Genomic DNA, 23557 nt, shown 5'->3' on the forward strand with positions numbered 1-23557 from the left:
TAACATAATTCGCTGTAAGAGAAAATTAACATAGAGCACAATAAATATTTTAAATATGTATGTGCAAGATTTTTATTCTTTTCAATGTATATTTCTATAGTATACTTTGAACTCATAGTCTAATGTAATATAATTTCATTTCATTTCTCCTAATATATATTGCATATTTAGCGCGCATTTAAAAATACAAAATAAAGGAAAGATTTTATTTAAATGCATCTCTAGATGTTCGATGCAACTGCTCGATGCTCGACTCAAATGTTCTATGTAAGTATCGATGCATATTAAAATTTACATATCGATAGGGTGTAATGGAAAGTTCATCTCTAGTGTTAAATCAAATATGGCGCTGGTATGTTGTTGTTGTCGCTCTATTAACAAAAGTAAGTTCGCGCAACAAAAACGCTAACAAAAAACGGTTCCAGTGGCTGCAAAATAAACGTGCCAGTTTGCTTAAATAGCGGCAAGTTAGCAAAATAAATAAGAATAACTCAAACAAGGAGTTGCCGTGCAAAAAGAAGTGGGAGAAGCCGAAAAGAGAGAATTAAAAAATTGTGTCTCTACTCCTTGAAAAGGAGTTGCTCGCCCGGGTTCATTGTGTAGTGTTTTTGTGTGTGTGTGTGCGAGTGTGTTTTGTTTGTATGAGTTCTGTGCAAGTAAAGAGCTGCCAAAAAATAAATGCTAACTAAATACATAAATGAAAATCTAAATACAAATTAATATTGTGACCGCACAATTGCTGTCGCAACGAAACAGAATAAAAGTAAAAGTGGCAAGCTGACAGAACACGCTGCTGCAGAAAAAGAAAAACCAATAACGGAGACGTACATAAGCCAAACAATTCCTTTTTAACGGTGTGTGTGTGTTCTTTACCGCCGCGTACGCGTTAGTGTGTGTATGTGTGCGTCGTCTGGCTGTTCCAGTGTTTGTGAGTGTGAGTGCGCAAAAGGGAGTTGCAGAGAGCAGCGGCGCGCGGGCACCAACGCATTTTCACTGTGGAATTGGAATTAAGCAAATATGTTGTGGTAAGTGCAAGAAATTTATTTATAAGCTGTGTCACACAAAGAAACCGAGAATCTGTGTCTTTGAGTAGGGCTCCCCAACCCAACCCACACACACATACAAACAAGACCGAAGAGACAAGCGCTGCATTTTTCTGCGCATGTTTTTGCCTACGACTTCCGCTTTTTGCTCCCTTTTTTATAGTAGTGTGGCCTGCTGCTCCCTTTGCTATTTCTGCTGCTGCTGCTGCTGCTTCTTCTACCACACAACACGCCCTTTTTTCGCATGAGTCTGTATGTGTGTGTGTTTGTGTCAGGTTGCTTGTTATAATAATTAATGCCTATTTCGTGTGTTTTATTTAAATTAGTGAGAAATTTACGCCAATCCCCATTATACACTTACTTCCTTGCTTTATGTTTCACATTCGCTTTTGGCTGAACGGACATTTGAACAGCTGTCGCTGTCGCAATTGCAGTCGCATCTTCATGCATCCCAAACCTGTTTTTCTTTTTTGCCAAGCAACGTTCCCGCTCCCGCGCGCTCTCCCACTCTCGCTCTATCTCTGCTTGTGTGTGTGTTTGTGTGCCAGCTGGGCCTTTTGCGCCAGCTTTAATTGTTTTTATCCAACTGCATTGACCGACCGCCTGCCTTTGTTGTTGTTCTTTAGCTGCTGCTGCCGCAGCTCTCTTTTGCTCTCTCTCTTTATGCTCGACGCTCTCTTTTATGCACAACTCCCGCCTTGGCTAACGTTTTGAGTTTGGGCAAACAAACAAAATCCCAAACGTTGCCAATTTGAGAGCAAGTGTATGTGTGTGGGTGGGGCTGATGCTTCCTTGCTCTCTCTCTCTCTCTCTCACGCTCACAGTCTCTCTCGCATCTTTATCATCATGTTTGTTTGAACTTTAATTTATGCCAGCCACGCGTTGGCTTTGGCTTTCCTCTTCGCTTTTTTTTGTTTTTGCAATATTTAAATGTCAATGCACCGACATGGCAACACCCTCCTCCCCCAATCCCTGTTGCCACTAGCCTTGCCCTCAAGTTAGCTGCAACAACGAAGTTGCTGCCATATGACTCACTTTTTTGTATTTTATGTGCGCTTTGCTGCCAAATGAAGCGGGCCAAAGACCCGCAGCGCACAGACAGGGCTAAAACAACAAAAGTCACGCCAAAAAAATAGACAAAAACCAGTTTGCAAAACTAGATGAACCCAACAACAAATCAAATTAATTGTTAGACTGTGGTTTAATAAATTTGCATTTGTTATGCCTTTGTTGTTGTTGCTTTTACTGTGTGAGTGGCCCTTTGAGAGCGAGAGCGAGCTAGTTTATCGATAGTCGATAGTCGCACATGGTTGGCACACTTAATATACAAGGCACCTACTTTTGTAGCCCTCTGTGGGTTAGTTTAGTAAATATTTGAGCAAACTCAGCGACAGCAGCCTAGTTTAACGGTAAATCCCTTCACCCCCAACTGCTGACAACTGCAATTGGGGACGCGCTGCTCAAAAAGATAAGATAATAAAAAAAAAGCGCTTTAATCATATGTGCTTGTTTATATATGAAAAGAATTCCTCGTTTATCAGCGCGTTTACTAAAACCGAAAAAAAAATGTATTGTTTACACATTTGTTTGGCTTTCGGCATTTTTAACGATGACTAAAACTTTGTACGCCAGAAATCATCGCTGCAACTTTTTCCACGTAACCGAAACTTCCTCTCGTTCTCACTCTCTCTATTCATTCGTCGCCTGCCCTTGCTTTGGTTTTTGTTTAGCGAGTCCGGTGAGTCGCCTGCATATGTGAATCATAAACTGGCTGAATTTTTATGACTAAACTGACGCAGCCGGCGTGTCATAGCAGGCAGCTACGTCAATGAGCTCCAGGAAGCATAAAAAGCGCCATAAGGCTTACCTTATTTCAGATGAAAGGCTGCAGCCTATGTTATCAGTTGAAAAGTTACAGAGATTACTATGGAATGCATTGTGACTGCGGACAAATCTAATTAATATTTCAAGTAACATTTCCTGCCACCCACGCGCGCGCGCAGCATCCAATAAAAAACTCAACTGCATGTCAACTCAGCTCATGCGGGCGTAGGTCAGGAAGAAGCAGCTCAGAAATGTCAACTGCATGCACAGCTAGCTATCTCGCTCTTATGCTGGCTGCCCCGTTAGTTTCCTACCACTTGTCCATTTCCGAATGCCTTGCCACAATTCTTTTGCCTAATGACTTCTGCTCTAGGAACAACAACAACAACAACAACAACTTGCATAGTTTTGCCATTTCAATTCTCAATAGTTTATGGTGCGCCAACGTACGTCCGGGCTAGCATTATTCATAAGCCGCGTATTGGAATCGGATGCATGCTACGTGTTTAGATTTTTATTGCCACCATGCCCCCCTCTTTCTATTAGACGCTCCTCCTAGCTCAACAGCTTTTGTCCGCTTCATTACTATTGCTTGCCTTATTGATTAATTTGTTTATTGTTGTTCGCATAACTCATTTGCTTTGTTTTAAATTTAATATATAACTGACTCATGATGCACAGTGGGCCTTAGCCAAATAAAATACTATGAAAAAAATATGTATCACTGTTTCTAGCTGTACTGATTTACTTAATTGGCAGTTAGAGCTATTGCCGCCTCAATTAACTTGCATATAGCCTGAGAACAGTAACATGTGCCTACTTTTCAGTTCCAGACCCAGGCAGCTGGCTTATGCCGCTAATCCGCGCTGCTTCAATTGCCACTCGCAGCTCATAAAATATAGAAATATATATAGTTTAAATGCATGCATGTTATATATGGCATAAATTGTAGATAAAGCGCATACGAATTGCACAGTTAAGCAGAATGTTGAATGAAATACGCTTAAGTGGCAACATTTGGGCTCAGATTTCATTGTCTTGGGTTTGGATTTGACTTTGCTGCTGCTGCTGCTGCTTTTGGCGGCCAGAAGACAACAGAAACCATATTCAAAAAGAAAAAAGAAAAAAAAAATAACGTAGTATTATCATTCACAAAGCCTAAGCATGAAATTTGAGTTAGAAATGCAACGGGCCTCAGCGCTAGTGCACTGAGAGAAATACAAATTGCTTTGCATGCAATTTTGTGCAATTGAAATTTGAGTAACAGAATCTGACGTAAATTTTTTATAAAATGCATAATTTTTAGAGATTTGGTATACAGAATTAAAGAAATAAATAATAAATTAGAGCTAACAATGTTTTACATATGCTTAAGATTTATATAAAAATATATAATGTTAAAATTCTAACTCTAAAAATATTATATGAAAAATAATTTAAATATATAATAAATCAAATTAATTACTTCATAAAATGTTTATATAAATGTGCAGCAAGTTGTTAAAACATTTTTAAAAAATTAAAATAATTACTTAATGAAGTTTATATATATGAATATTCAACAATTATATACAACTCTGCTTAGACTCACAAGTAATTGTTGCCAACGTTTAAGCATTTGCTTTACGGCCTAAATATTTTGCCACAAAGCGCACAAACAAACAGAAATTTTAGACAACTGTGTTGTGTGTTTATATTTCTGCTGCTGCTGCTTCTTCTTCGTCATGCTCTAACGCTCGACAGCGCAGTCAGTTAGATGCAATGGCTTTGATATGTGGCCAAAAGCCATGTAATTTTTATAAAAGCCAGGCTTGCGTTTTAATTAAACAGCTTGGACTGTGTGGCTAATTTCAACAATTGCCGCAATTGGAGTATGCCAAACCAAAAAAAAAATTCCGTTATTTGATGTATGGTTTTTCCTATGGATTTTCCCAATTCTGCGCAAATTGCTGTTGTGGGCCTTGGCTGTTTGTAATTCTGGGAATAGAAAAATATTGGATTTATTATAATTGTTTTTATTCGTGTTTGCTGTTTACGCGTTCCACTCTCTCAAGGTAAATAATGATGTGTAAATTGATCGTGAAAATGTGGCAATGGGCGCAGCAAACTGCGCAGAGTATGCGAAGGTCATGGGGTGGGCGTGAATGAAAGACATTGAATCTGCGCGATATCAAATAAAATGAAATGAAATATTTCGTCTCAGACTCGACTGTTTCTCGATAAGCATTAACGGGAAATGCCTCATATGCTGATTAAACACAAAACAATGTTTATTTTTTACTCAACGCTGCGATATACGAATTTAAATTGCGACAGTGACCGCAGCGCTAGTGACTGATTGCAAGTCAATCGAGCGCCCGCCCTCCCCCTTGTATACAGTAGCGTAGTGTAAGAATTGCAAGCACTTGAAGTGCTTCCGGTCGCGTCTGGGGGAGCATCTGAAGTTTTCAATTCAACTCTTTGCCTTTACCACAACCAACTTGTTTTTTATTATTTTGAAAACTAAAAGCTGACTGCGCAAAAGTTTTCTTTTTCTCATTTTGATTGCATGAAAATGTTGTTGCTGTTTTTAGACCTCACACAGACACACACACACACACACACACATATAAAAAGAAGTACCTAGCTCACTTTGCGGCTTTTAGCTGCACACGCGGCTCAAGTGGCGCGGCCAAGAGTCTTCTGGCAAGATTTCCTCTACTCTAAACCGTCGGCACTTAAAGCGTACAAATGTTCGGTACTTGCGAACAGCAGGTGACGGCTCTGCAGGATTGATGGGAGGTGAGTGTGCTGTGTGGCATTTCACTTTATTCAATTGCTGAATAGAAAGTGCGCCTAAGTATTGGCATTGAGCTGGAATAAGTCACATTAATGCCCAAATCAATTGTGCAAAATATTAAAAAACAAAATACATGCTGCAATAAAAATCAATTTGGGACTAACAGCAACACGTCAATATAGAAAAATTAACAAACATAAGAATAATCAAGCATTTCAATTATTGAAATATTTAAAAAAGTAAAATAAATTTAGTCAATTTTAAAATTAACAATTCTGGGCATAAATATTGGCGTTTAGCTGAAATATTAATTTCATATAAATTATTGAAAATATTAAAAACAAAATACATGCTGCAATACAAATAAATTTAGGACTAAGCCAAACATTCTTAAACATATAAACCACATTTAAATTTAAAAAAATAAACAAAAACATAAGATTATTTAACCATTTCAATTATGGAAATATTCAAAAAAAGTAAAAGTAAATGTAGGACTAGGACTCTGATTTGTCTAATTCTTCATCTTAACTCTATATTTGAAGCTTACAATTTTTAAATTAACAATTTAATAAGCATTCTGAGCCATTTATATTTTATAAAATGAAAAAAAAAACACACAAAATCATAATCATAAAATCACAACTTACAGTAAAAGACAAAAATTGTGCATGTTTTATATTTTCAAAAATTAATTTTTAATTTACACTGTTTTTTTTTAAATTAAAAATATAATAACCTATTTAGTGCACTCATCTCTTATATAAAGCGTCTACATAAGTCGTTCAACTATTTTTTTTTATTTGTCTACAATTTTCTATTGTTATTTTGTTATTTCTCGCTCAATTGCTGTGACATTCTTCTTCACAGCTTGGGGCTTCGGCTATGGCTCGGCGTTGCTGATTATATTATGATTATGATATTTTTATACGCTGCACACTTTGCTCACTTGAACTTTGTGCAGCGTCTGCAGTTTAGTGTGGCAGCCAGCTCCATAGTTTAGGAGCTGCCAGGGAGGGCATTGTCATGTGCCCTGAGGTCAACTTTATTACATCTGTGTGTGTGTGTGTGTGTTTGACAGTATAATAATTTAATAGTTGTCTTTTGTCGTTTTGTTATGCTGCGCTCTGTAGTTTTTATTTTTTATCACTTCAACAGTTGCGCTGACTCTTTCGATAAGGTTGGGTGGCAAGAGTCTTCCACCAACAAAAACGGGGTGTGGGTAATGGGCTGATGTTGTAAGCAAAACATTATTCAATAATTATCGGCGTTCTTCATATTCGTTGTTGCCACTCCAAAAAGATTTGCCGCGCTCCATTAAATTGACGCGCTGTCGGCCACTGAAGCAAGACAACAACAACAACAACAACAATGGTAAACAACAACAACAATAACAACCACAACAATAACAACCACAACAACAACAACAACATAATATATATTTTTTGAAAATATGTAGACAGCGCATGTGGCTAGCGCAAAATTTTAGCTACGAAATGGAGCGAACCACATTGATAGCTGCTTGCCTGAGATTTATTTAAGCACTGAGAGAAACGAATGTGTATGAAGTAATGCAAACAATTTAAAATTGTATAACAAACTTCAAGCAACTATTGTGCATTAAAGAAAGAAAATATATAGAAATAGGCTAAACAAAAATATATTTAAAATAGATAGAAAAAGATTAAACAAAAATGTATTTAAAAAAGAGAGAAAAGGGTTAAACAAAAATATATAAAAAATACACAGATCAAATAAATATAAATAAAAAAAATGTGTAGAAAAAGGTTAAACAAAAATATATGTATCAAAATAATTATATATATAAAAAATTTAAAATAAATTTCTTTAGAACTAAAGCTTTTTTTTTTGAAATATATAAATTTTTGATCAATGAGTTAGATTCCAATTCATTTAATTTTCATTTAACTCTCTAGTTTGCGCTTCATTTAATTTATTTTTGCATTTAAAAAACTTTTATATATTTTTAAAGTATACAAATTTTTAATCAATGCTGTAGTTTTAAGTTTTTATTTTGCATTAAATTTTGATTTAACTCGCTAGTTTGCGCTTCATTTAATTTCTTTGCATTTACTTCAACACTTTTTCTCTCAGTGCGCCTTTGGCAAACTTTCAACTTTTAGCCCAGTCACGCCTAATAGTTAAATTTTCAAGCTGATTTGTGGGAGCAACAACAACAACAACAACAACAATTGCAAGAACAACAAATTAATAGCTTGTAGTAGATGCTAAGATTGTTAATTGGCAGCTACTGCAGTAGTCGAAGCCCTAAGATGATGAGACGCTTGGCTGATTTGATTCGTTGTTGATCCGCTGATTATGATATGCCTGGGAGTTTGCTCTGGGCTCCAACTTGTTTGCTTTGCCCCTTTGCTTGTTAGCCATGGATTTAGGTCATTCACAGTAGTAGTTGGGTGAGCTCAACGCTTATTATTGGCAAATTGGCAAAAAGGCGATCAACAGCATCCATCAATAAACGTTGTTCGGTGCTCAGAATTCAAACAACGCGACCGGCAACTTTGAAGTGGGGCGACCCAAATATTATGCGCTAAGCCAAATTAAACTTTAATTTGGCTTACAGCCCAAGAGACAAAAGGCAACAGCAACAACCAGTTTCTGGTGCAAAATGAAGTGCCCCGAGGAGCACCACAAAGCGAGTGCCAAGAAGATAAATTAGCAAAAAGCCGAGCAGACAAAGCCAAGAGGCATTGCAGTTGCCAGACTGTCACATAGACTGACTGACAGCAGCAGCAACTGGAGGAGTGAAGAGTAAGGGGTTAAGAGCAGGTGCAAAGGGGATGCTCGGTCGCTCGACTGGGGCATGGCAACAAACTGTGAGCAGCTTTTGTTTCAGGCAAAGGCAGTTGTGTGAAAATAAAGCAAAAATCATAGCCACAAAGCAAGGAAATGCTTTACTCGCATATATAAAAAAGGGGAAATAATATTTCAACAAGTTTATAGAGTAAGAAATTTAGAAAGTATATTTTAATAATTAAATTAAAATTATAAACTAGTCGTAGTATTAAGAAAAACATTTTTTAAATGGGAATACTGGAAAAAGCATAAAATGTTAGTGTAGTTTTATTCGTGAAACGTATATAAAAATAAATTAAAACTATAATTTAAACATAGTAGAAAGAAAAAATACAAATACTAAAATAACTGGCAGAATGTTAGTGCAGTTTATTTTTGAAAAGTATTTTAAATAAATATAAATTAAAAACTAAGAAACTTAATCTTTGCAAGAATGATAAAAATTTTTAAAATAATTAAAATTAGCAAAATTAAGTAAAATTCATAATTAATAAATATAACAAATGAAATAAAATATGCAATTTTTTTTAAAATTAAATTTAAATAGATTGCACAAATTCAAAATTATTGTAATCTTTCTAACTTAATCATTCCAAGAGTGCTAAAATTTTAAATATTTATTAAAATTGCAGCTAAATAAAATGCATAATTAATGAATATAATAAATCAAATAAAGTAAACAATTTTTGAATTAAATATAAATGGATTGCATAAATTTAAAATATTTAGTTCTATTTTTTTTTGCTTTAAATTCACATTCATATATAACGATCTTTGTGTAAGCAGCGCTTGACTCAACGCAATTTTCAAATTATAGTTTTTTGTATGCTTTGGGAGCTTGGAGCTGCCATTTGTGGCACGCTGACAAATTCAAAGAGTCACGCAAGTAGCTCAGGCAACAACAACAACAAAATTAAAGACGGGAAATTTTCATGTGCAATGCATCAAAGAAGAAAAAAAATAAATAAAACCTCTGTTGATATTGTTTGTAGTGCAAACAACTTTGGTGACCTTATGCTAAGAGACGTGACAGCAAACAGAACGAAGAGTCGTTGGGGAGAGGGAGCGGGAACGGGAGCGCTGAGTGTGGGAAGAGAGTGCAAACGGCTGTGACATCATCCCCCAGCTCTAATTTTGGTTGGTAGTAGGAGTCAGACGCGTATAAATTCCGGGAATGACAAATACGTGTCCTAGTCCCAGCGACGCTGCCACAACCCCTAAGGGCAGTTGCAACGTAACTGAGCTGCCAACCAGCCACCCCCCCAGTCTATCAAATAGCAAAAGCAATTTTAGAACTTTTAGCCAGGGGTAGGTGAAATTTCCCGACACCAGTCAGTGCGAAATATTTCAACGAAATTGAAGTTTTTTTTAATTGCCCGCCAGGTTTTTGTTGCTGCCCCACAGGGTTGGTTTCCTTGCAACAAAAGGCTTCCCGCCACCCCCTCAATATGTGCGCGTTTCAATGGCTTTTGTGGAATTTGTTTGTTTTAACATCGACATGAAAATTAACTCGCAAAATGTTATCCTATTAACGCCCAGCGGCTTCATAAGCGACTGTGGGTGAGGGTGGGTGGTGCGAAAACTGCTTTCAATCAGCTCAAAGCTGTTTTGACAGCACACAACTATAACTTCGATTTGTTTTGATATATTTAATATTCATTTGAATTTAGCTGCTCAACGCGCTGCTGCCCAAACGCCTCCCAATTAAGGCAATTAAGTCTAAATGCTGCAGCAGCTTTAATTAAATTAGCTTAATTTGTCTAGGGCCGAAAGTTCGTAGCTCATTATGGAAGATATTAGAGTGAACTAAAATTCAAAATGAGAACAAGAGTGAAACTCAATTGAATAAAACGTTAAAAATTACAATAAAAGAATTAAATCTTTGCAGGAATCGTAAAAGTATTGTTAATATTAGCTAAATGTGCATAAAATTAAATGAGTGCAACAAATTCTAAACTTAGATGATTAAAATTCGTTTATAAAAATTTATAGTATACGCCTACAATAACAAAAAGAATTAAAATAATAATTAATTAAGCACATAATATATAAATATACAAAATAATAAAATGAAAGAAAAAAATGAAATTGCATAACTTTTCAAAATGATTAAAATTCGTTTATTAAAAATGTATAGTATTTAAATAAATAACAAATAATAAACAAAAACAAATAATATATACAACAAATTTTAAATTATAAGCAATATTGCAAATGCTTAAAGAATTAAATGTGTTAGAAATTCTGGCCTAAGATGATTAAAATTCATTTATTAAAATTAATAGTATTTGCCTGCAATAACAACTAGAAAAATACATCAAATAAAATTTAAAAAAAATTTAATTAATATTGCAAGCATTTTAAAAGTTAAATGTGGTGTAAGAAATTTTTGCTTTAGCTGATTTAAAATTCATTGGGTGAATTATTAGACATAATATAAAATTTAGCAAAGCTGCTAATAACTAAACAAATTAGAATAGAAATTAAATATAATAAATATATTAAACAAGCTAAAAAATGTGATAAATTAATTGCACAAATTTGAATTTAAAAACATTATTTGCTACATATTTGTTCACAATTTCGTGTTTAGAATATGCTAAGCAAGTTTTTGCTGCAATTTATTCTAACACTCATATAATGAGGATATTTTCTATATGTATGCGTTGCTTAATATTTCGTCTAATACAGATTTAAATGCGCTCAGCTAAACGCGATAACAATTGCATGTAGTAGAGCCCGCCAGCGGATTTTGCTTTGAATGTCGCGCACTTCCGGCAACGGAGGAGCGGAGCGGACGTTGCCGAGAGCGTTCGCGAGCTGAAAACTATGACGCAAACGAGATGAGATGATGTTTTAAGTACAGCCTGCGGGGGTGGTGGGTTGGTTGTGATAGTTGTGCATAGAAGTAGGTCAAAAATCTTTTGCAATTTTTTTCTGCGTAGCAGCAGCAGCAACAACAACAAGCAGCGAGATTCACCTAGAGAACAGTTGAAGCTGCCGTTTGGCCTGATTCATTTATATATTTGTCATGTAAATGATTCGCTCCCTTGTGGTTTCTATTATGAAACAACTTTTGCTACGTTTGCCGTTAAAAAACAGAAAGAAAAAGTTAATAGGCCATGGCCCAGAACCCTAGTAGCTTTTACTAGCGCCATTGTCTAGAGCTGCTGCTGGCTCGTTAGACTTATTGGCAGTTATTGTTAGCCGAAAAGTTCTATAGTTGCATTGTTTTGGGCCAGAACACAGCTGTGGCTTTGTTTATTATTAATGTGCAGCTTTCACTTGCCACACCAGCTGTGTTTTGTTTAGTTAATTGCTAATGTTGCTGCTGCTAAGCTGTAGTTTGCTTTTAATAATAATTTATTGCTTTCGGCCAAATTGTTTAAGCAACTTTTGCATTTATTACACTTTTTATCAGTGAGAGACGTTTGTTGACCTCTCGGTCACGTTTCTCTGCTTACACAACAGAAAAGACAGACAGACAGGCTATGCTGGTGGTATTTTCATATGCTGGTCAATATAAATTCATATTGAGACCCGAGACAGGAAAAAAATGTACCCAGAAAAAAACCCACGCATGAGTTGGCAAATAATCATAAACAAAAAGGCTCTGGAGCACTGCATGGGAATATACAAAAGAGCAAGTTGGGAAACTATAGAGAGAGAGAGAGAGAGAGGGAGCGAGAAAAGGGCAGCATCGATTACTCTTAATGCTCAACTTGTGAGATTTTATTAATTAATATTTAATTTGAAAACTAAAATGATTGAAAATGATTTTGCATTTATTTTTTTTTCACTTATTAGTATATTATTATTTTTGTTTAAATTAAATCTTAACAAGTTTGACATTTTCTTAGATACTCAACTGCCATTTAATATAAATTATTCTAATAAAAAATAATAAGCTAATGCAATCTAAATAATATTGCTACTTTGCCTAAAATAGGCAGAAATTATTATATATTAAAATTTAATTTGAAAACTAAAATAACTAGAAATTATTTTGCATTTAATTTTAGTTATTAATACTTTTTTTTTTAGATTTAAATCTTAACAAGTTACAAGTTTAATCTGCCATTTAATAAAAATTATATATAAAAATTAGTAAAAAAAAAATAAAAAGCTAATGCAAGCTAAATAATATTGCTACTTAGCATACTGAACATGAACAAATAAGCTGGGGTTGAGTAATAAAACTAAGCAAAATATAATAAGCATCAAAGAACAAAGTAAAATATCAGAACATTCTATAATCATAACGCTATAAATGGACTATTATAAGTTGCTGACTTTTTATTTTAAAAATAAACTCTAATCATTATTTGCGGTCTCTTATAATAAATAAGCATAAAATGAACTTAAATTAAATTGTCAAATAAGGGGGTTTGTTTTTATAGCTTTGAGCCTTTTGCCTAATGTACTTTTTATTATAGACATAAACTTTTCAGCGTACTGTACAAAGCTCTAATCAAATTATGATAACTTCTTGCAGATCTCAGCAGATAAAAGTTAAACAAGCAACTGCAAAACGGACAAACCACGTAGAGTAGAGCAACAGAGTCCGGTGTAACCACAAAACACGCACAACCCTTGGCGACAACAACTAAGGGCAGCTACTCAGCTCCTTCTCCCCCTTCCAGTTAACCCAACAAAAACAAAACCAACGCGCAGTTTAATAACAACACAAGCCACAAAATGACGTAAGTTGCACAATTTGTAATTTGAACCCAAGTGTTTATAACTTGTAATTTAACAAACAAACATTTGACATTTGATTTAACGTTTGATGAACTGAAGGACATTTCAATTATAAACGACAACGACATTGACTTTGTCATTCAAATTGCAAAATTATTTGTATTTGTGTCTAGTCTGCTGGCAATCGATGCGGCTATCACTTCATGGTTCATTCAATTGAGTGATCAGCAAGTGATGTTAACGACTTGACAATTGAGAAATTTTGTAGCGAGCAGTGCGTGGGTCCGTTTGGGGCATACCTGAGCATAGAAAATATTCAGGGCTACATTTATAGGTCACAGCCCGAAAAAAAAGCAACTTTGGCACTTTGCTAATGCGCATAATTTATTTTAGCTGTGGGGTGTGTTGCTTGCTTCCTGTTTGCTTAGTCAGGACTAAGCAGCTTTATAACTGATTCATAAGCAAAAAAAAAAAAAAAAAAAAGGAAAGGAAAGTGTATTTAATTTTCTGGGTGTGTCAACATTTTAATGTCAGTCGCAGCTCTCTAAGGAAATTTAAACTAAACACAGCGTAAATTTGGCCAGTTAAGTTTGTGCCGCTCAATGGGCAACATTTGTGCGTTGCAGCAGCTGTTGCAAGCAGCTAGGTAAATGCCGCAAAGTAGACTTTAAAGTGCAACAGACTTTAAAGCAGCCCAAATGCTTTACAGAGTGAAACGCTGTGTTGAGTTTAATAATTTAATTGACTTGAAGTGCACGCGCGCATGCATTCCCAACTAATTGAAAAGCGCTTCACTTATCCAACGCATTAATCGCATATTTGTTTCTAAAAAAAATCTAAACAATTCAAAGTTCAAGCGTAAAGTTCACATGGCTTTCAATATTTGAGCTCAAAGTGTTTGAGTGACAAACAGACTTTGTTTGGTGGGTGTCAAACACACAAATTGATTGGACGCTTGTGTGTTTACCTTATAAACTTCAAACGAGTTTTCTGTGTGTGTGTGTGTGTGTGTTTTTGCCTTATTGGTGCTACAAACTGTTTTTTGTTAACGGAAATGGCAAAAGTTACAGTTCCAGCTAAAAGTTCCCAAGCGTTGGCCGCGACATATAATTTTAATATAAATGTAAATGGCTTTGATAAGAATGCATGCAAATTGAAATGATTTTAATGCGAACTTCTGGACTTTTTTCCACCAAAGCCGCAAAGCTTATAAAAGTTTTAATGTCACATTAGACTGGCTAAACAAATGCGTAAAAAGTTTAATTAAAGTTAAATTTAGCTACAGTTGCTATTAAAAGCAGGCTCATGAATAGAATAAAATATGGGAAGTAATAATACATGCAAGAAAAGCCAAAAAATTAACATAAAAACTTTAAATAACTTAAAACATTATAAAAAATTATTACATATTTTATTGTTGTGTTTTGCGTAATTTTACATAAAATAAAAAAAGTTACTGTGTCTGTAATATATAAATTGTATTAGCAATGTCAGTGGCAAAATAATATTTTTTATTTTATACATATTAAATAATACCTAATTTATTATTTTAAATTTTTTTATTTGTAATTTTGTTTTTTATTTTAATTTTATACATATTTTGGTATATTAATACATATTTGTATTTTATTTAAATAATACGAAGCTCAATTTTAATAATAAATAAATTAAGTAAAAATATTAAAAAGAAAAATTATGCCTGTAACTTATAAATTGTATTTCCAATGTCAATAATATTTTTTATTTTATACATATTTTTTTTAAATAATACTTAATTTTTAATTTCATGCTCAATTTTTTTTTAATTTTTATTATTTGAATTTTTTTTTTAATTTTATACATATTTTTGTGTATTATTCTTGTATTTTGTAATACATATTTGTATTTTATTTGAATAATTCGAAATTCAAATTTAATGTCAAAGGCTGAATAATATTTTTTATTTTATTAATTGATACATAATTGTTAATTTCATGCTCAATTTAATTAATTTTATACATATTTTTGGGAATTATTGTATTTTATTTAATTTAAATAATTCGAAATTCAATTTTAGTTGAATCCAGAAATGCTCTATGGTTATTAAAAATCAGTTAACTAGCTAAGCTTGCAGTGCTGACCCAATTCTCACTCTGCTCAAGCCGAAAAGCATGTGTGAAATTCTGGTTAGTGTTGCTTTGTCTTTGGCTTTAAAGTGAAAAGAGCAGCATAAAGTTTGTTTAGATAAAATAAATATGGTTAAATAAATAAAAGTTGCCAAATCATTTAAGCTCAGCCACACGCTGTACACAGCGCCAGTGGCTTGAGGGCTTTTTGTATTTATTTTTACGTTCTACATTGGCAAGGCTTGAGGCTGGAGGCTTTTGAGGCTTTTCGGGGTACAGCCCATGCTGACAAAGCCATTAAGCTGCACGATAATCGCAGCTACGAATCAGACGGCATTAACGAGAGGCAACAACAACAACAACAACAATGTTAATTGGAAATGTACGTTTAAGAATTGTAGCAGCAAAAACAAGTAACAAGATTTTAAAAGCGTTCAGAGCAACGAGTTGAATATATGAATTTTTCATTGCTGCGCGGCAAAGCTAGAAAAACATAAAGAATGGAAATAAATTAAAAAAAAAAAAAATAGTTGTAATAGTCACTCGAGGGGTAAATATAAATTATTGAGCGCTCGTTTCTTAAGTAATTATCGCATAGACAACTGACAGTTCGTCAGTTAGTCAAGACAGTGGCGACTGCGTCTTGAGCTGAGCTGAGCGCTATGCTCATTTAATTGCTTGGGAAACGCTTGGGACTGGTTCTGGGTCCACTGGCTCATTACTTTATAGCTGTGGCTTGCAGCACAATTATTTGGCCAAAGCGCACAATTCAAAGGCGAGCTGCCGACTCAAGTCTCAAGCGCTCAAATTGAGTTTCGAGCTCTCGCGCTCTCGAGTGGTTTGGCAAGTCTCTCTTTGGAATGAAACTGATCTTGACGCTCATGCGACGACGTCTGGCTAGACTTGAGTCTCAGTCTCAATTGTGTTTCGATTTCGATCAGCCGCGTCGCGCATTATTTTAAAGACTGTCGCGCAGTCTGTCGCTCTGTCTGCGTCTGTGTGTGTGTGTTTACTTATTGTGTATTGACGCCGCCTCTGCAAATGTTTGCTAGCAGTTAATGGCCATGAAGAAACTCTATGCCAAAACCTCGTTCACAAGCAAAAAGTCGCATGCGCCAGCTGCTCCAATACTTGCCTATCAGCAGGCACCCGCTGCTGCTGCCATGTGCGAGTTCCAAGCGCCCAGGGAGCAGCAGCAGCAGCAGCAGCAACAACCTGAGCTGCTTATAAAACGCAGTCAAAGTTTGTATCATAAGCGTGCGCCTGGCAATGAATACTACAGCATTGAGGAGCTGCAGGAGCTGGATTTGCTGGACTATCGTCATCCCATGTATCATCACTACCAACAGCAGCAGCAGCCACAACGCGCGCTGGCTGCGCATTATGAGCATGAGCAGCTGGTGCTGCAGCTGCCCAAGGCCATTGGCGCTATGCCCACGAGCATCTATGATGCGCCCAACTGGACGCAGCAGCAGTCGCAGTCGCTAGTCAATGATCAGCTATTGTACGTTGCAACAACAACAACAAGCACAACACCAACCATCACAACAACAACAAACGCAACACCCACATGTTCATCCATTTCCAATTCACTCACTTCATCCGCCTCAACTGCTTTATTTTCCACTTTACGCAAGTGCGTGCCTTTGCCCCAAACTTCTGACCCTAGTCCCGATTCCAGCCCTGCTGTTGCTGTCTCTGTCTCTAATTTGAGCACGGCTGCAATTTCCTCTTCCTCTGTCTCGTCCAGACTCGCCAGCTCCATGTCGTTCTCAATTAGAGCACCGCGTCCGACAACAGCCACAAGAGCGGCCACAACCGCCACGCAGCAGCATCTCTATAGCAACATACATCATTATCTGCTGCAGCAACAACAACAACAACAACAGCAATCACAACAACTACAACAACAACAACACATACAACGCATACCACAACGTCGCCATAATTCGGTCAAAGATAAATTCATTGGGGGCATTACAACAATTTTTGCGTATGTTCAGTTTTTATAATCTAACTCGCTCGCTCTCTCTCTCTCTCTCTCTCCCGCTTGCCCACCCAATGACCTTTTGAACCGCCACAATTGCGTACGTCCTTGATATGCTCTTAGCTCTCAATATTCTTGCTCCATACGTGATCCAATCGCAATTCTCATCTCATCGCATTTGTTTTCTCATTACAATGCAATTCTCGATTTATCCCACATCCAATCAGAGCTGCCACTTGCTCCACCATCTTATCCCTACTTTCAACAGCTGCGCGCTCTGTGCACATAATTTAACGCCAATTAAAATCAACTGAAAAAAAATGCATTTCGTGCTAGAAATCTGCATTCAACTTAACGCACGAATTAATACAAAAACGCAAGCCCCACAAAACAAAAGATTTCACCCGAAGCTGTTTAGACAAAGAAATGCAAGCTGCATTTAACTCATTACCTGTGCCGCCTACCCCCTCCCCTCCCCTCATCACATCACTTGCTCATTTGCCTAAACCATATTTTGTTTTCTATTTCACGCAAGCACTGAACTGAACCCAATGCCTTCAATTTTAGCTGCGAGTTCGTCAAACTTGCATTGCAAGCAGCGGGGCGTGGGCGTGGTCACGACTTTAACGTTTAAGAATGCAATCAAAATGATAAATGAGCATAGGCAGAATATTTTAGTGTAAATTACGTGCCCAAGGGGGTGGGAGCTGTTAAAGTTTTATGACTGTTAGATGAAGTAATAAAGCTAAACTGAAGCGCTGAATGATACGCTGAGAAAAGTTAACGTAAAACATTTATGAATGCATAACAGAGTATAAAAAGAAACGAATAACAATATTAATTATAGAATAGATAAAGTTTAAAAAAGAGTCAAAGAAAAATAAGTAATAATTAAATACTCTAATACAATCAAAAATAATAATAATTAATACACAACAATACAAACTTTATAAATATTAAAAAAAAATAAGATGAGCAATTATTAGAAAAATTAGAAAAATATTAGAGGATTGAAATTAATGCAACAAAATCTTTATAGATAATAATAAAAATATGTAAAAAGAAAGAAAAAATTAAAGATAACAAACATTTTAAAATAATATACAATTCATTTCAACAATAAAAATTATTAATAATAAAAAATAAGATTAAAAAAAAGACGAAAAATAATGCAACAACATCTTTATAGAAAACAATTTTTTATAATAGAAAAAAATATAAAAAGACAAATAAAAATGAAAGACAAACATTTGAAAATAAATATAACATGAAAAACTATAAGAAAAATTAGAAAAAGAGCACTGTAAATTATGTAAATTAAATTAGTAAATATTTGTTGATAAACAAAGCGCTGCATAATACAAATAAAATGATAATAGCAAAAATGTATGCACAATTTACATTAATATTAAATGAAATAATAAATAAAAATAGTTATCAGCTTGTAAACGTAAATTAAGAGATTAAATGCAAAACGTTTAAGAAGAATCACTAGGATAAAAGAGAATTGCAAAATTATACAGCCAGACATTTAAAATGGACAAGCGAGTCCAATTTTATGAAGTCTACGACCATGTGGCATGTCCATAGATGGACACACACACACACACATACACACAGAGCAGTTACAACTACTACTAGACTTTATGCATAGATAAACTTCACTTTCGTTCCACGAAATCAAAGCGTATGCTGCAAACACCAAAAGCAGCTAAAGATTGTTATATAAGGCTGTGCACAGCTGTAGATTTGAAACACACCCCACACCCCTCCCGCCGCCACGCCTCGTTTGTATGTGCGCCATTTAAGTGCAAAACTACTCATGTTTAGGCCAAGTCAAGTCGCGAGAATTCTGCGCCGCAGTCTCAACTCGTTTCTTGGCTTTAACGCTCGCAGCTGAACTGAGTCAAAGCCATGCCATTTGGCTAAGCTAAAAACAAGACTGCGAAGCTGTAAGCGGCGCAGCTTGTCATTGTCGTTTTTCCAATAAACTGTCTTATGTTGACTTTTAACGCGTTTAATTGTGCAACAAAGCAAAGCTGTAGCTGTAGCTGTAGCTATAAAAAATGTTAAAGGTTGCGCATATTAGAACTTTCATTAGAATTATTTAATCGCTGTGCGTAGCTCATGAATGCATGACAGGTGTAGAGTGTGGAGTGGGGGGAGCAATGCAATGCATTGTACTTCCTGCCTGCGAGATCAGTGCACTTTAGCGTCAGTCGTGTGAAACTGTGTGAAAGCTGAGAAGCAGTTGCATGCCCCAAGTCGCGTCTCGAGTCGAGTCGAGTCTCTATGAATTAATCAACAAATAGTTGTTCTTACAGCTGTCTCTTTGCATATTCCGCTTAGAGTCGTGTGAATTCTGCAGCTACTAACTCTACGCTCTCTTCTCTTCTCTCTCTTTTTGCAGTGAGCAAAGCATTATTGGCGCTCGCGCCTCGGTGATGGTTTATGATGACAACCAGAAGAAGTGGGTGCCATCGGGCAGTTCGTCGGGTCTGAGCAAGGTGCAGATCTATCATCATCAGCAAAATAACACATTCCGTGTAGTGGGACGCAAGCTGCAGGATCATGAGGTCGTCATCAATTGTTCCATTATGAAGGGTCTCAAATATAATCAGGCCACGGCTACGTTCCATCAATGGCGCGATTCCAAATTTGTTTACGGTCTCAATTTCTCAAGCCAAAGCGATGCGGAGAATTTCGCGCGCGCCATGATGCATGCCCTGGAGGTAAGTCCAACAATTTTGTTGCATAGTTTATATTAATTTTGTGCTATTTTGTGCAGGTGCTGAGCGGTCGCGTGGTCAACAATCCCACTGGCCAGCCAACAAATGGCAATGGCTATGAGGAGGATATGGGCTATCGCACAATGACCAGCGAGGATGCGGCTATTTTACGACAGAACAATGGCATAGCTGGCCACATAACGCCCTCGGCTCAGACGCCCACCTCGCAAACGAATCAGAACAACATACCACAGAGTCCGCCAACACCGCAGGGACATCATCGCACCAGCAGGTACGTTAAGCCAGAGACGCCAGCTCATCAATTCATCAGTCCATGCCATTATAAACTGTACAGTGAAGTTTCTCATAAGCGAACAGGCGAATACAATTAAGAAGTTGTGTAAAGTCTTTTAGGAGAAATCTCTAGCGATTTTAGTCTAAACTATTTTAAGCCAAATCGTAGAATCGTGCAGCTCTTAGAGAGATTTTGTAGTTCGACTAGCATTCATAAAATTGATTTGAGATTTATTTTAAATTCTGTAGTACTCCAGTAAATCGTGGATTGTTTAGTAGTTCGACTAGCATTCGTGAAGTCTTAAATTGACCTCTTGCTTTGAAATTCATTTAAAATTCTTTAGTACTCCAGTAAATTGTGGATTCTTTAGAAGAATTTTGTAGTTCGACTAATATTAAAAAAAAAGTGTGAAGCTCTTGATTCTAAAAGAAGATTTTTGATTTCTTTGGTTTGAGATTCATTTGAAATTCCGCAGTACTTCAGTAAATCGTGTATTCTTTCGAAAGATTTTGTAGTTCGACTAGCTTTCATTAAAAGTCCTTGACTCTTAAAGAAGATTCAGATTTGTTTGGTTTAAGATTCATTTGAAATATTTAAATTTTATCAATTTGAATTTGCATATCTTATTATTTATTTAACTAACCGAATTTTGTATGTATGTAATCAAAAATGTGCATTCGTTAATGCGAACTGTTCGTTTATGAGAAGCTTCACTGTATTGTAATTTTTTGTTTTTTATTTGTAACGCTCTGTGTCTTTCTCTCTCTCTCTTTAACACGAACTATATTTGTATTTTTAAACTGCACTCGTACATTTCGTTTGTTGTCGTCGTGTATTCGTTACTCGCCACTCGCTACTCGTCACTCGTCACCAACTCATTGTTCTTCTTAACATAAACATGTTGCGCCTCGAAACGCACGAAACAAAAACAAAAACAACTTTGCTTACGTACTAAAGGAATTCCCTTAGCGCACCGCCGGCACCACAGCCACCACCACTACAACAGCAACAACAACAACAGCTGCAGCAGCAGCAGCAACAACAACAGCCTGGCTCACACTATGGACCCACTGGCAATGGGCCAACGTCCAATGGCTTGCCGCCACAAGGCAATCAACAAATGCAAATACCGCCTGCTCCTGGGCAAACGCAGCAGCAGCAGCAGCAACAATATCAGCAGCAGCCCATATATAGCTCACAGCAGCAGCAGCAGCAACTAGTGCAAGCGGGTTTTGCGCCCTCTCAGGTATGTTTACTGTACCTTGCAAAGTTGAACCGCTGCAGACTTTGCGCACCGCTTATGTTGCTACTTTTACCTTTCTGTTTCATTTCATTACAAAAACTAAACGCCCGTACCGCAATTGGCTTGAACATATGTAAATGTATACCCCCAACCCACTCTCAACCACCACCAACCACCAGCAGTATCAGCAGCCACACTATGTGCTCTCAAACTCTAATCCCAATCTCAATCTGCATCAATACCCGTCACAGCCACAGCCGCCCATGCCGCCAGCGCATCAGAACGGCGGTGGCCCCATCTACGGTGCCACACAGCCCGCCCACATACCCAGCTCGGCGAGCGCCAATAGCGTCGTCTATGCCAGTCAGCCACAATTGATGCCACAGCCGCCCCAAGCGCCTGCCTATGGCCAGCACAATGGCCAACAGCCGCCGCCACTCCAACAGCAGCAGCAGCAGCAAGAGAATCCCTATGGACAGGCACCGCTAGCACCGCCCATGATGCAGCAGCCAGTTGGTGCTGGTGTGCCCATGCCGCCGCCACTAAATCGCATGAGCAGCACTGGCTCGGCTGGAGTAGTGCAGGCAGCGCCAGCGCCGCCACCACCGCCGCCCACTTTTGGTGGTGCACCACCGGCGCCACCACAAATGTTCAACGGCGCTCCAGCGCCACCACAGCCGCCCGCACCGCCGGCACCACCTGCAATGGGACCACCAGGCGGTCCAGGTGCACCACCGCCGCCGCCACCACCACCTGGTTTGGGTGCTGGCGGTCCCGGCAAGAAAGATGATCCGCAGGCTGATCTCATGGGCTCGCTAGCCTCGCAGCTGCAGCAATTCAAGCTCAAGAAAAAAGGAGTAAGTAGCTCAGCCAAGCCAATTGTGCTCTACTAATCAAATTTTATGCTTAGTCCACCACATCCGCTCCAGAGAATAGCGGCAGCAGCACCTCCAGCGGCGGCAGCGGCAACTACGGCACCATTGGACGCAGCTCAAACGGCATGGCCTCCATGATGGATGAAATGGCCAAGACGCTGGCGCGACGTCGTGCGCAGGCAGAGAAAAAGGAGGTAAGTCTAGAGAGTGAGCTTCAAGTCTGTGGTAATTGATGCGAGCTTTGGTCTTACAGCCCGATCCGGAGCCTGAAGTCAAGCAACGTCCATGGGAAAAGTCCAATACGCTGCCACACAAGCTAAGCAGTGGTGGCGGTGGTGGTGGCAACAACAACGGTGCCGCGTCCAATGCGCATGGCGGAGCCAATGGCAGCAACGGCAGCGGTGGCAACAACACCGGCAGTGGCGGCGAATCGCCGCGTCCGATGCGCAAACGCTTTGGCAGCGCCAGCGAGGAGACCATACTAAAGGTAAGTGGGCAGTCAAAACAAATGGAAGCATAAATTAATAAATATTCTTATTTTGGTCAGGTTAATGGCGATGGACTGTCGCTGGCGCTATCCAACAGCGATCTGGATAGTCTAAAGGCTGAGATCGTGCGCGAGATGCGTCTGGAGATACAAAAAGTCAAAAACGAAATCATAGACGGTAAATATAGCAAACTTCAGTTTGAATTTCTTTATTCAATTTCACCTTCAATTGCAGCTATCAAGTCGGAGTTCAATCGTAGATAGATCAAAATACTTAGCATTTAAGCAGCCCTCTTCACTGTCTACACTGGAAAAAATGTAACACCAAGCATGAGCAAGCCACAACAACAACTGATACTGCGAGATGGAGATTCACGAACTGAGTACTAGTATTGATTGCAAGTGAAACGGCATGTGTGTAATTTTAAAAGAAAAATATTCTAAATGTATTTAAATCAAATATTATTATTGTCGGCGCCCAACGTATGTCTTGGGCTATATACAAACATAATAGTGCATACTATATACATTTATATATATACAAAACGTACATATATATATATGCTGCATACACTTTACTTATACTTGTATGTATATTTAAGTTAAAGATTAGCGTTTACACAAACTACATAAATCATATGCGATATATGTATT

At 37.3% G+C, this 23557-nt stretch overlaps 1 protein-coding gene across 6 annotated transcripts; it reads left to right on the forward strand.

Annotated features, from left to right (window-relative positions):
• Nucleotides 1-346: 346 nt before the first annotated feature.
• LOC108596499 (protein enabled) lies at nucleotides 347-23300 on the forward strand. Of its 6 annotated transcripts, XM_017982329.2 has the most exons (10): nucleotides 347-1025; nucleotides 12977-13184; nucleotides 19685-20006; nucleotides 20063-20295; nucleotides 21256-21544; nucleotides 21721-22398; nucleotides 22452-22610; nucleotides 22670-22903; nucleotides 22964-23081; nucleotides 23139-23300. In XM_017982329.2, the coding sequence occupies exons 2-10, from the start codon at nucleotides 13180-13182 to the stop codon at nucleotides 23165-23167; spliced, it is 2067 nt and encodes a 688-aa protein (XP_017837818.1). In that variant the 5' UTR covers nucleotides 347-1025; nucleotides 12977-13179; the 3' UTR covers nucleotides 23168-23300. The 6 variants fall into 6 exon arrangements, with proteins under 6 accessions (XP_017837818.1, XP_017837817.1, XP_017837813.1 ...); XM_017982328.2 differs by lacking the exon at nucleotides 12977-13184; XM_017982324.2 differs by lacking the exons at nucleotides 347-1025; nucleotides 12977-13184 and adding an exon at nucleotides 16199-17280 and having other exon boundaries at nucleotides 21268-21544.
• The last annotated feature ends 257 nt before the right edge of the window (nucleotides 23301-23557 follow it).

This window comes from Drosophila busckii, chromosome 2R (assembly GCF_011750605.1).
Source record: "Drosophila busckii strain San Diego stock center, stock number 13000-0081.31 chromosome 2R, ASM1175060v1, whole genome shotgun sequence".
In the NCBI taxonomy this organism is placed as follows: domain Eukaryota; kingdom Metazoa; phylum Arthropoda; class Insecta; order Diptera; family Drosophilidae; genus Drosophila; species Drosophila busckii.

What these genes read in the sequence shown, in the direction of transcription:
- LOC108596499 (XM_017982324.2), top strand. Translation starts at nt 16,346, where the DNA reads ATGGCCATGAAGAAACTCTATGCCAAAACCTCGTTCACAAGCAAAAAG. An exon ending in GGACATCATCGCACCAGCAG is followed by an intron (nt 20,296 to 21,267) that starts GTACGTTAAGCC and finishes GAATTCCCTTAG; the next exon opens with CGCACCGCCGGCACCACAGC. An exon ending in CGGGTTTTGCGCCCTCTCAG is followed by an intron (nt 21,545 to 21,720) that starts GTATGTTTACTG and finishes ACCAACCACCAG; the next exon opens with CAGTATCAGCAGCCACACTA.